The following is a 16,735-nucleotide window of genomic DNA, read 5'->3' on the forward strand; positions in this document are numbered from 1 at the left end:
ATATTTGCAAGCACTTAAGTGACTAAGGGCTTTGAGTTTAACCTTTAAGAAGGCTGGTTTTTGAAAATCATATAAAGCTGATGGAGCCAGCAACCAAGTGAAACATTTTGGAGAGCAAAGAAATCTTTTGTTTCTCTTTTGTTGCTTCCCCATTTCTCTCTTCATAAGAAGCATTACATTTTCTGGGCAGAATTCTTCATATAAAGAACAAAACTTTTTTATGACTCCATGCAAATTGCTTTAAGTACCTTCAGGTATAATTCAGACCAGCATTTGACTTTATCTTGGCAGGGAAAGTTTGCATAGTTTGGGAGGATACAGTACAGAGAGCCTTGACTAAGCAAAATACAGAGGATCCATTAATCCCATTCTCCTCCTTTGCAGCACAGTTCCATGAATATTTATTCCTGACGACTGCGGAATTTTAAGGCAGGACGGAGTCCAAAACATTACTTTTCCAAAACCTTAATTTTAATTACCTGTCTTAATTTTAGTATGATTTTGCATAATCCATTCCATGCTGTTAAAAATTAACTGCCCCTCTTGCAATCCACAACGACCATGATGCGAAAGCTAGGAGTTTGTATTTTATCATCCTGCATTAAAATCCCATACGTTTGTTCACGGACCACAAACACAATTATTTAGTTCTATTTAGTTCTATTTGTTTAGATCTATTTCTCTATCAGTCAGACATCTCCCCACCAGCTTGCAAACCGAATGGTTCAACTTTTCTTTCAAAGAATTTCTACACTATTCTCTTCATAATGCTGTTCCCTGAGATTTGATTTTATTTTATTTGTAATTCACTATTACATTAAGATTTCTAGTTATGTTTAGGTTATGATGATAATCTCTCTGTCATTTCTCAGCTCAGCGTTCACTTGAAGCTAACAGCCCTTGCTGCCATTCGGGTGAGAGCCGTTTAGTTTAGTAATGCCAGGCGGGGATCTTCTTTAGCATTCATTGGAACTTTGAAACTGGATAGCGTGTAATTCAGCGGCTCAGTGCAAGTAAAGAATCCGCATCTAACAAATACGAAAGCATCCGCGATTTCATCACGGAAGGGTGTGAATCTCAGCAGTTTAGATTGGAAGCGAGAACACCCGATGCCTCCGGCAGCGGCAAACTCTGGGGTCCGGCCGGGCGACCCTGAGGTGCAGCAGGACGCGCACAACACAGCCGAGGGCCGCCGCACCACCGCGGCCGTTTCCGGCTGCGCACACCTGCCCTTGTCATTTCCGCCGGGCAGCCGGAGGAGGAAAGCCGGCGGATACGAGCACAGCCGAAGGGCAAACCCCTCCCCGCCGCGGCTGCCGGTTATTTTTAGTTCCGGCCGCGAGGCTCGAGCGACGCCGATCCCTTCCGGTGGCTCAGGCGGGGAGAGGTCGCGCCGCGCCGCCTCTGCCAGCCTCTCGCCCACCTTCGGGGCCTACCCGCGCCTCGGGTCTCCTCCGCGCCGAGCCGGGCGGGGGGGCGGCGCCTTCGCGCTCTCTGAGCCGCGCCGAGGGGAGGCGGCGGCGGATCTGGGCTCGGCGGAGGCGGAAGGGGCGGGCGGACGCGGCCTGACTCTGCGGGACGTGCGATACTGGTGAGTGCGGGAGGCCGCGGTGCCGTGTCGCAGCTGAGCCGGGTCGGGCGGGGAGGCCCGGCCGGGCTGAGGCGATCGGGGCCTGACGGAGCGCGGCTCGGCCCTGAGCGGCGCGGCGAGGAGCGGGAGCGGCTGAGCCCGGCCGGCCCGCCCGCCCGCCTTTCTTCTCCCGGGCGAACGCCGCGTTCCAGAGGCGGCGGGAGCCGTTGTCTGACGGGATCGCAGCTCCGGCCTCGAACCTGCGGCCTCTCGCTACGCGCTGGAATTACGTCGCCCCGCCGGGCCGCGGGGGCCCGCGCTGCCGGCAGCCCTGCCCTCGCAGATCCGCCTGTTGTGCCCGCTGCCGTCCCGAGGTCGGCCCGGCCTCCATCCCTCCCGCGGCCCGGCCCTTCCCGGCACGTGGCCCGGACCTGGTCGTTGCTCCAGCCTTACGTCTCTCTCGGATCCTGGCCCTTCTTCCCGGAGCCCCGCACCTCCTCTGCCCTCCCATCGGCCCTAGGGCTGCACGCCCGAGCCGCGTTCGTCCTAGGCCTCGTCTGTTCTATCGTGAGCCTCCTGCAGCTTTTCCCGTAGCCTGGCTCGTCAGCGGTGTTAGTTTTTTTGCCTGCCTTCGCTTCTCCTTTGCCTTCTCCATGTGGCTGCCTTTCGCCCTGTTGTCTCCATCGCAAAGCTCTAGCGGCTCTCAGGTCTGTTTGGACCTGTGTGGTTGTAGCTAAATTTCTCTGTGTCCTCCAACCCCTTACCGTCGTCTCTAAAGTATTTATTTCTGTTCTTCTCATCTTCCCCAGCTTTCTCTCTATCAGAAAGCGTGCTGTGACTCAGGCTTTCCCTTGTAGCTCCCTTCTGCCGTGTTCCCGGGGAGAGGTTCCCCCCCAGGTAACCTCTTACCTGATTGTTTGTTCATGTATTTATTGCCTCCATTCAGGTGGCTAATCCTGCATTTTTTTGTCATTGCAGCTTATCACCTCCTTTGTCTCCTAGTAACTTTGTCTGCCACTGAAAGCTGTGTCCTTACTAGGATTCTTTTCCAGTCCTTTTTTCCTTTTCAAGCAATATTTCTTAATCGTCATCATTCCCTTATGACCTTTTCTGTTTCAGCTTTCTTCGTCCCAGTAACTATTTCCTTTACCGATGCTGTTTTTGTTTGTTTGTTTGTTTTTGTTTTTTGCCCTTCTGATCATATTTTCTTGTCTTAAAAATCTTCTTTGTTATCTCACCTCTTTTCCCTTGACATATTCCTTTCCTCTGTGGGCTCACTTGCCATCTCCTGCCGTTTGTGTTTAAGTTCTCCAGCTGTGCCTTTGACAGGAATGGAATGTGAGCTTAGTTGATCTTTAAGCATTAGGAGATTACAGATTATTTGCTTGTTTCACCTTATTTTGTTTTCATTTGTTTGTTACTGGCTTCCTTAATAACCTTTTGTCAATAAATGCCTTCATATATGATCACTTTAATATATGCTTAACCTGATGCTAGTCTAGAAAAAGAAATTCCAGCTCAGACCATCCTCTTAGTCCTGCCAAAAGTTTTTCATGGGGAGCAGGAATACCTAGTGGCTGTGTGACTTAAATTATGCTAAATACTCATAATACTGTATTGTTGTAATAGTTTAAGTTGGTTCTTAGAAGATACAGAGTGTGTTTAGGATGCATTTGCTTTGAGGAAGTAGTAAGAAACTTCTTTAGTACCACAGTAAATGGTTTTTGCTCCAGATATGCTTGTAGTGAGCTGCTACAGTACTGTCATTTGATGGTTAGGAGTGTATTGCACTGGCACTTGGTGCCTGCTGGTGACTGCTGTAGTCTTTTCCCTCTGCTTTGTGATTTCTCTTGTTTCTCAGGAGTTGCTGCCAAATTTCTTAGGTCTGTTCTACTTGCTTTGGTTCTTAAGGTTATGAGATGTAACCAATCTTACTGTTGTGATGTATTTGAGTATGATTTAAACACTAAATGCTGCTGTCCTGTGGCAGTGTGGAGAATACATTGAATCTGGAGAGTAATTTCTGCACTTAACTTTAGAATCCAAGTTTGGTGTCTAATTTTGATGACTTGATGTTGTTTTCTCAACTGAGTGACAACAACTCAGAGCAGCTGAACTGGGCTTCTGAGCTGAATTACCCCTCTGGAGGAAACTTTTTTATTTGCCTGTTCTATATTGAGAATAGTTTACAGTTTGGGCACCTGAATTAGGCATACACGTTTCACTGCTGAAGTGACAAAATGATTGTGCTGGCTTAACTAAATTATCCTCCTTTCACTATCGTCCTTTTTCCACCGCATGAGAAGATTTCATTGCATTTCTTTAAAGCATTGAAATTAATCTATATTGATGCATACCCTCATTTGGATACTGATCTGAGGGTGGCTTTTTTGAATTTGACTCCATTCTCCATCGTGGTGTAATGTAGGGCATTCTAGCTGTACTGTTAGGCAGATAATATTAGTACTTTGAAAAAGTTATCTCAGGTATTCAGCTTAAAGTGTTTTCTTACAATTTGTACATTAAGATCTCTGAGAACTGTTAACTTTCTCAAGTAGCGTGTAGTTCTGCATAGTTACACTTATTTCAGTAGGGCCCAGTTTAATGATGAGTCACATACTGGGAGCCAGTAGTTATGTAGATAGGTTATACATGAAGTCTTCTCTGGCGTTTAAACTTATTTTTTAAAAAATTTTCCTAGTGGATGAAGTCATTTCAAAGATGTCTCACTTACACTTGTTTTAACATCAAAAATATGCATTACTAAATTTGAAGATTTGGAACTGTCATTATGGTATAGATGAGTACTGATGCACGTTGTGCCATATTGTGCTTTTTAACCTGTGTTTTCCAATTTGCTGAGGGCAGGAGTGGGTTAGATAAGGTAACTGGGTGGTGGTTCTGCCTTTGTACTCGCTGTGCAGCCTTAACTTGGTGTGTCTGAGGAAGCAAGCAAGTTACACCCTGTATAGGGTGTAAACTTAAAAATTTTTATTATTGGTACTGACACTGTTGTGTTGCCCTTACTTGTTAAAGTGGGATTTTCCTTAAGGAAAAGACAAACGTAAGTAAATTCAGTGCTTGGAAAGTTACAGAGAATCATTGAGCTTGTATGTTTTTCTTTTTTTGTGTGTGTGTGTATGTATGTGTATATATATATATGTGTGTATATATATGTGTGTATATATATATATATATATAAATTTTTTTGTTGTGAGAAATGGAGGTTTTTCAATGGAGGAACTACCACAGATTGACTATTGGTTGCTTTACGGCACAGTTGGGACCTCTTACAGACAGAATTAAGTAGCAAATTTGTCCTGCGCTGGTATGCACTGATGTAGTGCTGTAACTTAGAACCTAACTGTAATGTAACTGCGGAATTGGAACGTGGTTAGATTTCAGAACTACATTATGAGTAGTTTGCTATATGAGGTTCACTCTGCTTTTTTCTGTAATTTAAGCTTAATTTCATATGTAAGTTCTTCATTTTATCCAGTGTCACAGCATTGTAGACTTTGCAATTTTGTCTAAAAAAAATCTGGAAAGTTTATCTAAGGTTTGCAGGACTTAATTGGGGAGGGCAGAGGTGGAGGGGCGAAGAAGGATTATAGTAAACCGTTTTTGTTGGGTGTTTTTCTTTCTGCTTTGCTTTTTGTGATAGTACTACCATGAGCAAATGTTACGGGTAGTCAAGGAAGAAACTTCACCATACAATTTAAAACACTTATTGAAAAAGCCTGCTTTGGCAGGGGGGTTGGACTCAATGACCTCTGGAGGTCCCTTTCAACCCCTGTGATTCTGTGATTCTTAAGAAAGCAGTCTGTTCTTTTACTGTCTAGCTTTATTATAAAAATTTTGTGATCTCTGAAAGCATGCTTTTGTGGGTGTGCCATCACTAGTAGGAGAAGTGAAACACAAAGATAAATATGCTTAAGTAAATTGATTAAAATTGATTTCATTAGGTGCAGGCTTAGCTTTAAGACTTAATGGTGTGGGATAATAAGGATTTAGGTGTGGCTGTTAGAGATGTGCATCAGTTTTAACTTTTGCTTCACTTAAGATGTTAAGATGTTTCACTTTTGTACCAGTATTGCCTCTTGCAGCTGTTGGAGATTAAAAGTGATTAAAAACTAGCTGAAATTTAGCTGACTTTATGAATCTTTTTGTGCAGTATAAATTCTTTGCTATAAGATTGTGCTTTCACAGTTTAGATATTTTAGTTGAGCCAGAAAAAAAATCATGTGTGAATCCCTGTTTAGACTTTAATGAGGCAGTTCTCTAGCAGAAGTACCAAGATGGAAGATGCTGTGAAATTAGTATGCTGCTGGGAGGAGATTCTAGTCAGGACTGACAGACACTTGTAAACATTAGTACTACTTAGAAATAAGAATCACCAGTCTCCAAGTGCAATGTAGAAACTTTCAGTGCGAACATTATTTTAAGTGAAAATTGCTTTTTATGTTTAACAGGTCAGTATGAATTTGTATGTGTTGGTGCACTGAATGGTACTATGATGCACAGTGATGTGTGCTGACACTTAGAGAATTGTCTTGAATGTTCAACACAGCCAGCAGGAGCAGGGAGGTGATCATCTTCCTGCGTGCAGCTCTGGTGAGGCCACATCTTGTGTAGTGTGTTGAGTTTTGGGCCCCTCACTACAAGAAAGACATTGAGGCCCTGGAGTATGTTCAGAGAAGGGCAGCAAAGCTGGTGAAAGGTCTGGAACATAAGCCTTATGAGGGAGGAGCTGAAGGAACTGGGATTGTTTAGTCTGGAGGAAAAAAAAGAGGCTCAGGGGAGATCTTAGTTGTAGAGAGTGCTACCTGAAAGGAGGTTGTAGTGAAATGAGGGTCAGCATCTCCCAGGTAACTGGCAGCAGTACAACATGTAATGACTTTTAAGTTGTGCCAGGGGAGGTTCAGGTTGGATATTAGGAAAAACATCATCTCTAAAGGACTGGTCAGGCACTGGAATGGGCTACCCAGAAAAGAGGTTGAGTGATTGTCCCTGGAGCTCTTCAGGAAACACGTGGATGTGGTACTAAGGAACGTGGTACTAAGGAACACAGTTTATTGGGCAACATTGCTGGTAGGTGGACAGTTGGACTAGGTGATCTCAGAGGTCTTTTCCAGCCTTGATGATTCTGTGATACTGTGACTGAAGTGAACTGTAAAACCAGACCAAAATTTTCTTGGTGTAGATCTGTAGGATCAGTGTTCTAACCTACTAAATTGGTAAACGGGTAAACTGGTAAGAGCTTTTAGAAATTTTTTTCTCTGTAAGAATTGATCTTACAGGATAAATAGGGTCTCTAAGCCGGCTCAGGGTATTTCAGAGTTTCCAGAGCCTACTCTGTTTATTCTTGCTAAATCGAATTCAGTATGATTCCCTGCTGTTACTACTGCTGAACTTGCTTTTTAAGAAAAGCAAGGTACATTGTTCTGCCTTCACAATGGCAGATACATGATATGCCAAGCAGCTTTCACAACTGGCTCTCCCTCATTTTCATCAGCTCCACCTTCCTTGCTAATTCAGTAAATGCACCTTGGTCCATGTTGTCTACCCAGGCATGTGTTGTGTTTTTTTTTTAATTCAGATTGTATCCATATATATTTTAAGTCACAGAGCAGGAGTACAGATAAACTGTTTCTGAGGGTCATCTTTTTTGTCAAAGCCTTTCTTACTCCTCTTCAACATGCTCATATCTTGACTTGATTCTCTGCACTCAGTATTGTTTTTCTTCATGTCATCTGCCTTCATTTTTCCATGATGCAAGGGCTGAAAACAATCAGTATTTTAAGAAACTATAAGGCTTATCACTGCACACTCAGTTTAAAACAAATGAAAGAATAACAATAAAACACATCTCGCTTGCAACACAAAAAGATGTGAGACTTCAAATTAGAGAAGACGTGTTCACTTCAGAAGTATACTTGTGTTAGGGATGTGGTCTCTTATTTATGAAGTTGATGTCAATACAGTAAGACTACTCTGAAACTTTTCTTAGTAGATGATTAATATTTACAGAAGTTTACTTCAACTTCCAGTGGAGAGGACTGTATAGATGTACCAGGAAAATTTGCCTTGTCTAGACTTAGCCTTTGTTTATGAGACAGCACTTGTTCATTTTGCACTAGCTAATGCATTACTGTACTGAGATTCCTGTCATTAGCTTCAGGAACTTTTGCTCAAGAAAGATACGGGTAAAGCTGAAAACAAGAAGCCATGGAACAATGTTGAGAATCAGTAAAAGAATAAGTAGAGAGAAGTAAAAAAGCAGCACATTGAAACTTTCTTTATGCTCTCAGGAACTGTCATCTTTTGGAAAAATCCTTGAAATTAGGCATGCAAGTTAAAACAATGTCAGTTAAAAGTCTTTTAGTGAACACAGTTATGCATAATTTAAGAACATGTGAAAACTGCAATTTCCCATTACTTCCTTGTTTTGCTTAAATATTTAAATTCATCTGTATTTTTATATCTTTCTACCTGTGAGGAATAACTTGTTTCCAGTTGGCAACTTAGTCATTGGTACATGAATGAAGGTAGAAGTGTGTTCCTTGTAGAGCTTTAGATACTGTCTGTTGGAGTAGTAACTCACAGAAAGAAGGTGGAAGAAGACAACTTTAAAGCTCATTAAGGTAAACTAGTAACTGTTCAAACTGTACACCACATGAGCATAGCTTGGTATTCAAGTACTGTCAAATTAAGCATATTCCCTTACGTTCTTTTTTTTTTTTTTTTTTAATGACAGGGACTGAATTTAACTCCTGAAAAAAAGATGAACTAAAGATTTCCACACTACGTGTAGCTCAGTAGTGTGTGTAATAATAATACAGAAATACTGAGCGTTGTAACTTGCATAATTTGTTTCTTAAATTATCTTTGCTAGAGTTGAAAAGGGAAAAAGGAATATTTCTCTTCTGGTATTGATATAATTTGTGATTTTGGAATAACTTTTTTTTATAAAAGAGTAGTTGTGGATTCATTTTGTTGGAACAGTGGAAATAAATGTCTACTGTAGGCAGATTGTCTAGGTTTTGATTACTTACGTGTTTGTACTGTGTGAAGTATATGCTTGCTTGTTTGCTTCTAGTCTTGCTGTAAGGATTAGGTCATTTTACATGAATAAACTGGTTATACAGTTTAGTGACCTAAAATACTTCTGGACAGAAACCACAGTGCTGTAAAATGTTGTGTAATGGACCATGGCTCAACTAAGCTATATTATGTTGGAGCTTTGAGTTCATAATGATAACCTCACTTAAACTTAGTTGATAATAATTAATTTGGAGGCACGTGATTATAGGAAGTGTCTTAGAAATTGTAAATGATTAGTGCAAGTGAGTAGAGGGACAAAACAGAATTATTTCTCCTGCCTCTTCCCCCTCCTTCAGAAATAAATGTGCTAGATGGAGGCTGTATCCTTTAGAGTTTGTGAGATTTGAGAAGTTAAACAGAAAATCTTGAAAAAAAAAATATATATATTCCTAGAAACAGTTTATGTAAATTTTAAAGACACAAAAGTGAAAAGTGGAAGAGAATTTTTAAGTTGTCCTCCTTTCTGCCCAGGCTAATACTTGTAACTGTGTAATGTTGTAAATTGCATCTTATGGATTAGCTGGCAGTGGAAGAAGGTATGTTGTTCTTGGCTCTCTTCATTTACATGCCTTTCCTAAAGGTGTGTTTCTGCATGACTTGAGGAGTCTTAGACTGTTTTATATCTATAGAACTGCCTGCAAGTGGGGATATATGAAGAGTAAATAGACTTATTAGGTTATGAGACTCTGGGAGCCAAACTGCTGATAGTCTCTTTGAAAGTTGCTGTTTGCTGAGTACAAGAGCATCTGTTGAAATTCTTGATCAGACTTGCTGAAATACAGGAGAGTGGGAGGAAATAAGATCAAGAACAATAACAACAATAGGAAAAAAATCTCCCACATCCAAACCCAGCAAAAGGCTCCCTGGGATCTTGATCAGTTGAAAAAAGCCTGCAAGTTCTCAGTGGATCAAGAAGCTAGCAGCTTCAAATTCCATCTGTAATTATTTATACAGTTGCAGAAGTAAACTGTCTTTTAAAACTATAGTCTAGAAATAAATGGTTATGAGAGGACAGTACATGGGCTGTATAACTCTTAAGGCAGAAGTTGTATTGGGACATCAAAATAAAGTAGTAATTCCAGCATGTGACTTGAGACATAGTAAGTCAGGCAGATTTCAGTGTGCTTTTTATATATGATTCCTGAAAATTAACTCTTTTTATAGAACCTATCCAACATGCACGTTATTTTCCTCATAAAGGATAGTTACAAGAAATAGAGCTTACTATTAAAAGGTCAGTAAAACTCAAGATGCTGTTTTCAAGTGAGATCTGATGCCTTGCATATGAGCTGTGTTCCACCCCGAGTAGAGGAAAGCAGAGGGAGTAGCACATCTCTCTGTTCTAAAGTTTTGGGAGAAGTACAAGAACTGCTCTGAAAGTAATGCCTCCTGTTTTATTATGTTGGCCCACAACATCTAGCAGCTTATTTTGGTGGTATGGCAGTAGAGGATGAAACTTCCTGACAGCATTCCATCGTATTTTGGCAGCGGTGGGGCAGTGTGACAGAATGGCATCATTGAGTGGGTTGTTGTGATGGTTATAGCACCTTCTCTTAGCTAATTAAGGGATTGGTCTTCTGTTGTGAACTTTTATACGTTGACTAAGTATTTTGTAGGAGTTGGGACAAATACATATGTATTATTTATTTTTTCTAAACTATGTTCAAATTCTAGGCTGTTTACTTTTTACAGATAAGTAAGAGTAATGGTCAGTTACTTTTTACAGGTACTGATAGAGTAGTATATAGGTTCATAACTGTCTTTTTTTTGCTTACGTGGAGAGTTCAAGTAGTACCAGAAATTAGAAGTTGTTTATCTTGGATTCTAGAGATGAAATTAATTTGTTTGCTTCCTCTTACAGCACAATAGGATTGTAGGACTACTAGGACTGTAGTCCAGGCTTGTGGGTGTGTAACATGCACTTCAAACTATGGCCTCAAAAAGAGCTGAATAGCCACTCTTGTACCTTTGAACTTCTTGGCTTTCGTTGCAAAGCTGTGAAATTCCTTCATTATTAGTTCTGTGGCTCACTTGTTTAGGACATTAAATATGAATAAGATATGATTTGTTTTACGCTTTAGTGTGATGCATTGTTCCAGTGTGTCTTTCTTAGTTAGTTTGCCATAATTGTAGAAACACAAAGCAGCAAAGTTAAGTGTTATATACCTTCTATGGGTTATATATTGCTTTTGTTCCTGTTTTTTCTCCCCCTAATCTTCCACGTAATTGTCGCTCATGTAAAAGAAAAATTAGCTTTAGAAACAGATTGAAATGAGACAATACTTGTTGCACAGATTGATGTAATGGAAATACTTCTAAATGTTGTTTGTTTGTTTTTTTACTTTGAAATGAGGTTTGAATGCTTAGATATGACAGATAGTAAAGGCCTATGAGGTTTGTTAGCTTCTGTGTTACTGTGGAAAGGCTGATTCATTGATTGAAAAAACCTAAATGTTGTCATCCCTTCCCAGCCCTCCACCACCTATAATTTGCAAGGGGGTCGTACACGGGGGGTACAATGTAATATTGACCCTTGAAAACTGCATGAAATCTCAAGTGGAATGTGCAGTAGTCCAGAAGTGGCTGTGACAAAGAACAGATGTCAAATTGTAGACCCTGGGAGAGCATCTTTGTATTCTACTGCAAAGAGATGAAAATAAATAATAAGGTTTATCAGGCCTTGGTATACCTTATCTTTGAAATTACGAAACATTGCATGTGATCCTTGGCAGGTGCAGGCTCCATTATCATAAGGCACTGTTTCTTTCTCTATAGAAGCATAACAAATCGTAATAATGTTTCACAGCAAATGGTCTATAATGTCAGTTGATCCTTATTTATTACAAGTTGGTTACTTGTTAATTTTTTTTTTTTTTTTTTTACCAAGTTAACTGCTTTGACACATAGGGGAATCTCTTAATTCTGTATTGCTAATTCTAATTGCTACAGTGGAGGACTTCTATAAAAGCAAATCTTTCTTTTATGCACTCAGTTAGTTTTCTTCCTACCAAATAGTGCGTGTTCTCTTGTTCATACAAGCACATCAGGAAAGTGATGTTCATTTACTTAACATAGAAATTCACGTAGGCATGCGTTTGCCAGATAAAAATTCGTCCAAAATTCCTTGGATTTTAAGATTACCTGTGATAGAACCTCAAATCTGGAAAGGTTTAGTGATAAAAGAAGAAAAATAATGATATTTAGTATCTTCTGGTTGTCTTAGATATTTGTTAAAACCATAAGTTATAACTAAACATTGAGCTGATGTGAAGCACTAGGGTTTCCTTGTTGTATAGAAAGGAAACACTTCTTAGTAGGATACTATCTGCTACTTGGAACAGTTGCTTCTATTTTCTTATTAGCATTAGGCTTTTATTGGTCAGCAACACCGATAGAGGTATGTACAGACTTTGGACAGATCTGGACACTAATAGTCATGTTTTGTAGCAAATTACTAAACTGCAGAATTCTTTGTTTCTTGTATTTCAGATCTCATAATGGATTTCTTATCTGTGTGAATGATACCATTAATTTTCTCCTTTTCTCTAGTGGAATGTTTTATAATATATACTTTTTTTTTTTTTCCCTCATGCAGGTTATCTTCCTGGGAAACATCGCTGTTTGCATATAGAGAATCTCTTGCTGAATTACTGCAACTGAGTGTAGAATGTTACTTTACTTGTGATTCTGATGGAGGAATAACCAGATCTCAGGCTGCTGCACTGGAAGACCTTACAGGAAATAAAAAATGTCATCTAATAGGAGTCAGAACCCACATGGACTTAAACAAATTGGTCTTGACCAGATATGGGATGACCTAAGAGCTGGAATTCAACAGGTTTACACCAGACAAAGCATGGCAAAATCCAGATATATGGAACTCTACACGTATCCTACCGTCTAAGCAATTAATGCTTTCATTGTTAGTATAAGATAGTTTTTTATATATTTAAACTCAAAATTGCTTTGTATTTGACTTAGTCGCTTCTAAGAATATGTTTTAATTTTGAAGATTAGCCTTTTCTGTTTAATTTGTCTGGCAAATAAGCGGAAACAATCTGTTGTCTGGAAAACTGTAATGATGTATACGTCTGAGTTTCAGATCTGATTATGATTATCTTTGACAGAACAGATATTTAAAGTGATTCTATTAGTTGGTCTAATTTTGAGTCAATGATACGGCGAAAGAAACAAAATTTTTCTCCCTTTTTATGTTAGTTTTAGTCATTACGCTTTATTTGCAGTCATCTCCAGTTACCTTGAAAATTTTTCCTTTCTTAACATCAGAATAGTACTTTATTCTGAGTTGATTTTATAATTTTCCAGCTAGTGTGAGGATGTGCACAATGGATTTATCTTGAATTTCAAGCTTGAATCTAAGAATTGGTGAAATTTTCCATCATCTCCCATGCTGGCAATTGTTGCTATATGTGTTTATTAAGCTTCTATTTGGAAGATTTCGAGCAACTTGTTTCTGTCAAGTAACGTGCAAAGGCTTTTAATCACTAATTTTAAGGAGAATTGTGCTTCTTTTTGTATCACAGCTTCAGTGTTTGATTTCCAAACTTTGTTTGGAAACTGAGTAATCCTACTTTTTTTGCCTTTTTGAGGAAGAAGTATATAAATGGATTTGATGAGGAACTACAGTAAGATAAAACTTCTCACCAGACCTGTTCTGCATCTGTTGGTCAGTGTTTGCTTTACAAACCGATTATATAGCAGAGTAAGTGCTCCTTAAAAAGATTGTTGTACAGCCAAGCCAAGCATGTAGACAACTATGATTAAAGAAATAATAGTTGAATATATTTCCTCTCTTGCTTCAAGCAACTGTGATATTTTTCTTTTTTTTTTCTTTGAGGTTTTTTTGTATAGATTATTATTCTGATACATAAAACCATGTTCAAAGCTTTTTTGATACATATTTGGAATTGCACCTCAAGTTTTAGTCACTATTAATTTATTTGAAAAGACAAGCTTTGAGGCTATAAGGATCTGTGATTCTCTGAGCTTTGTAAGAAGACAGAAGTTGGTTTTCTGTACGTGTGATTACATGATCAGAATGGTTATAGAATCTTATCTGTACCTGCCGACTTCGTGCTCCTAAGAAGGAAAAAAACCTTGAACAGTCTGAGGATCTAGGTTACTTTTTTAGTAGAGATGGGAAGATGGAATACCATTTGGTTTCGGATCAGAACTTTTCTAAGACTTGAGGTCTTTTCTGAGACTGATTCCTTGTGGTGCTAGTAGTGGTATTGTTCTTGACCAAGTGCAAGAAATCTACAGAAGTTTGAAAAGTTTCATATGTAATGGAATGTTGGAATGCCTCCTATTTTATTATATTGGCCCACAGTATCAGTGGCATGTGTTGGTATGGCAATAGAGGTTGAAACTTCCTGACAGTATTCCATTGTATCTTGTTGCTGTGGCAAATGGCAGTTGGAGGGGCAGTCTGACAGAATGGCATCTGACTGGAAAGTGTGTATGAAGCAAAGGTGTCATAGAATTCTTCCACATAGAAAAACTGGCATCCATTGACATTTGTGGACTTGCTGAACATTAACGGAGACTATGCAGTGGATGTTAGTATAGTGAGTTGGTGGGTGGTTTGTTTCAGCAGCAGTGACAGTTGGAATTTTTAGGAGCCTGCCATGCAGGCTGTTGTTCATAGCTGGTGAAAGTGCATAGTTAATGGTGATGATTATGTTGAAAAGTAGTGTTTTGTAGCTGAGAATGTGCTCTATCAAATAGTGTTGTTATGCTCTTGTAGTTTCCATGGAAACAAACGAGGCATTACTTTTGGGGTGACCTACATACTTAGTATACTGTTATTCTTACAAACATTGGCCTTTTTCTTCTCTACCTGATATTCCTAAGTGTTCATGGGATGAAAAAGGGGTATGTTGCACATTAACTTCTCATTTCCTTCTTGCTGTTGCTTCAAGAGAAGCAGCAAGAGAGGCTGAGCCTGAAGAGTTTAAGGTAAGTTTTGCTTCTTTCATAAGTGAATTTGTTTAGTGCATAATTCTGGTGGTTGACTTCTATTTGTGGATTAATTTAATAATGTGGTACTTCACAATATTTGGCACTGATTAGGCTGAGTTTTAAAACAGCTGTGATGATAAGAGTGGAGTTTACATTCTGTATCAAGTGCGTATGTCCAAAATGGTGCTTTAAAGGTTTCTGCCCTTTTAAATGCTATGCGTGAAACGTTTGCTCAACAAGTCCACAAGATGGATAGACTTATTTTCGGGAGGCTCTGACTATGAAAAAACTTGGATTAGAAAGCAAAGCAGATTCGTTTCAGCTGCAGCTGTAATGTCTGAAGATCAATCCTATTCTTTTTTTAAAAAAATGCCAGATCATGCAACACCAACTTTGGAAATTTTGTGAAGTGGACAGCGTAGTCATTTCTTCATCCTTTTTTTGTCTGCCTGTGCTCTCCCACTGTGTTGTGTTTTCTTTTATTTTACTTGTTTTATCTTTATTTATTTATTTGGATGAGATATTGCTTCTGAAATAACATGTTTGATATCTCTAATTAACCATTAAATAACCATTAATGTAAGCACAGCTGCCCTTACTTCTGTCTGCTATTAAATTTTGGGCCAGAATTGATAAGAGATGTGCAAGTTTTTTGTGTTTTTTTTTTTTTCAAATGAATCTTAGAAGGAGTTGTGTAGCTCAGACTGTTAGGATGCAGATCCAATTTCTTGTCTGTTCTCTTTATTTAGAGAGTCTCCTGTGTGAAACACTGGCTTCAATCTCTGAGTATGGGTCAGAGCTTGTATTTAAGATAGTATTTTTCTCCTTTTTTTTTCTAGCGTAAGTAACACAGGGATTATTCCAAAGGTTTTCTAGATTTGGAAATACTGGAGAGATGAACCAAGAAATCTTGTTTCTGAATGGTAGTTTGAAAGATTCTCATCCCTAATCTTACTAATCTAGATTAATTTGTGCTTCTGATTTCAAGGTGATTTTTTTTTGTCAGATCAGACCATTCCCAAATGTTTCTTAGTACTGCATATATTGATGTGGTTCTCTTTTGCTGTGCCAGAGCACCTTAGCAGTCTTATTTATTCACCATTGTTTACCAACTTCTGATGAATTGTACTTTAATTACATTCTTGTGCATGTTCTTTATTTCCTGTTGAGAACGTACAGTTTCCATTTAGAAAGAAAATTCCTTTAAAATACTGCTTGTTCTCAAAGATGACTGTTTTTCCCCCTGGCCCTCCACAGTTGAAATGAAGTACTTTATTCGGGTGCTTTTCTGTCTCTTACCCAGATAATTAGACTATTTCTAGGACTGAAGAGCCCAGTAACTCCTGCAGCAATAATGTCCTAGGCTGTGTTACAAGCAAGCATAGAGTTACCTGGCAAGCATCAACTTCATCCAGGGAAGATAAATAGTAAAGAAGATTAACTATATTTCTAGAATGGCAGCATGGGTTATTGATTATCCGTTGCATGAAATGTAAGTAATTGTAAGCATATAAAATGTAAGCAAGCATATGAAAAAAGGTTATTATGATGTGTCTTTTGAGGTAGTTAATTCATCTCAGATGTTAGCAAAAAGAGAAACCTTAAATAATGATATAGTGTATTAACATTTTAAAAATGCCAGATGACTTAGGATAATCTCCCCGTTCATAAAATAGAATACCTAAATACATTCAACGTGTTCTTACCTGTGGATAGTCAGTACCAGTTAAATATTCTGCCCAAGCAGCATCATGTTATTCCCTTGGCAACTATTTGCCAAGGTCTCTGTAATTGCTTCCGTTGGAATCCTTGTCCTAGGGGCTTTCACTAAAAATCCTGTCTTTAATAAGGTTTTTAATAAGCAGAGGGTACTGATCACATGGATCTGATATTACTAGGCAGTACAGTGTGGGTTTTTTTTCCCTCTGAACAGACTGTTACTCTTTCTGCACAGAAAAAGATACCAGCTTGTTAGGGCATGCAGTTCTTAAACCTCAGAAAGCGTTCCTTTTGAAATTCCTTCATTCAAAGCCATTCTTTCATTTTAATGTTAAATGGTTTGATTACTCTGGATGCATC

General features: G+C 39.1%; 1 protein-coding gene across 5 annotated transcripts in view; it reads left to right on the forward strand.

The window, feature by feature from the left end:
- Positions 1-675: 675 nt before the first annotated feature.
- The window catches only part of CUL1 (cullin 1), a 47,015-nt gene continuing 30,955 nt past the window's right edge, over positions 676-16,735 (forward strand). Inside the window, exons 1-2 of one of the 5 annotated variants that reach the window (XM_031592035.2) lie at positions 676-1,591; positions 12,270-12,562. In XM_031592035.2, coding sequence (XP_031447895.1) covers positions 12,423-12,562 — 140 coding nt within the window. In that variant the 5' untranslated portion in view covers positions 676-1,591; positions 12,270-12,422. Of the gene's footprint in view, positions 1,592-1,641; positions 2,278-2,305; positions 2,468-12,269; positions 12,563-16,735 lie in introns of those variants that run through there. The other 4 variants (XM_031592033.2, XM_031592034.2, XM_090136791.1 and 1 more) reach the window with 4 other exon arrangements.

The sequence above is a fragment of the Phasianus colchicus genome, chromosome 3 (assembly GCF_987193195.1).
Source record: "Phasianus colchicus chromosome 3, bPhaCol1.hap1.1, whole genome shotgun sequence".
Classification (NCBI taxonomy): Eukaryota; Metazoa; Chordata; class Aves; order Galliformes; family Phasianidae; genus Phasianus; species Phasianus colchicus.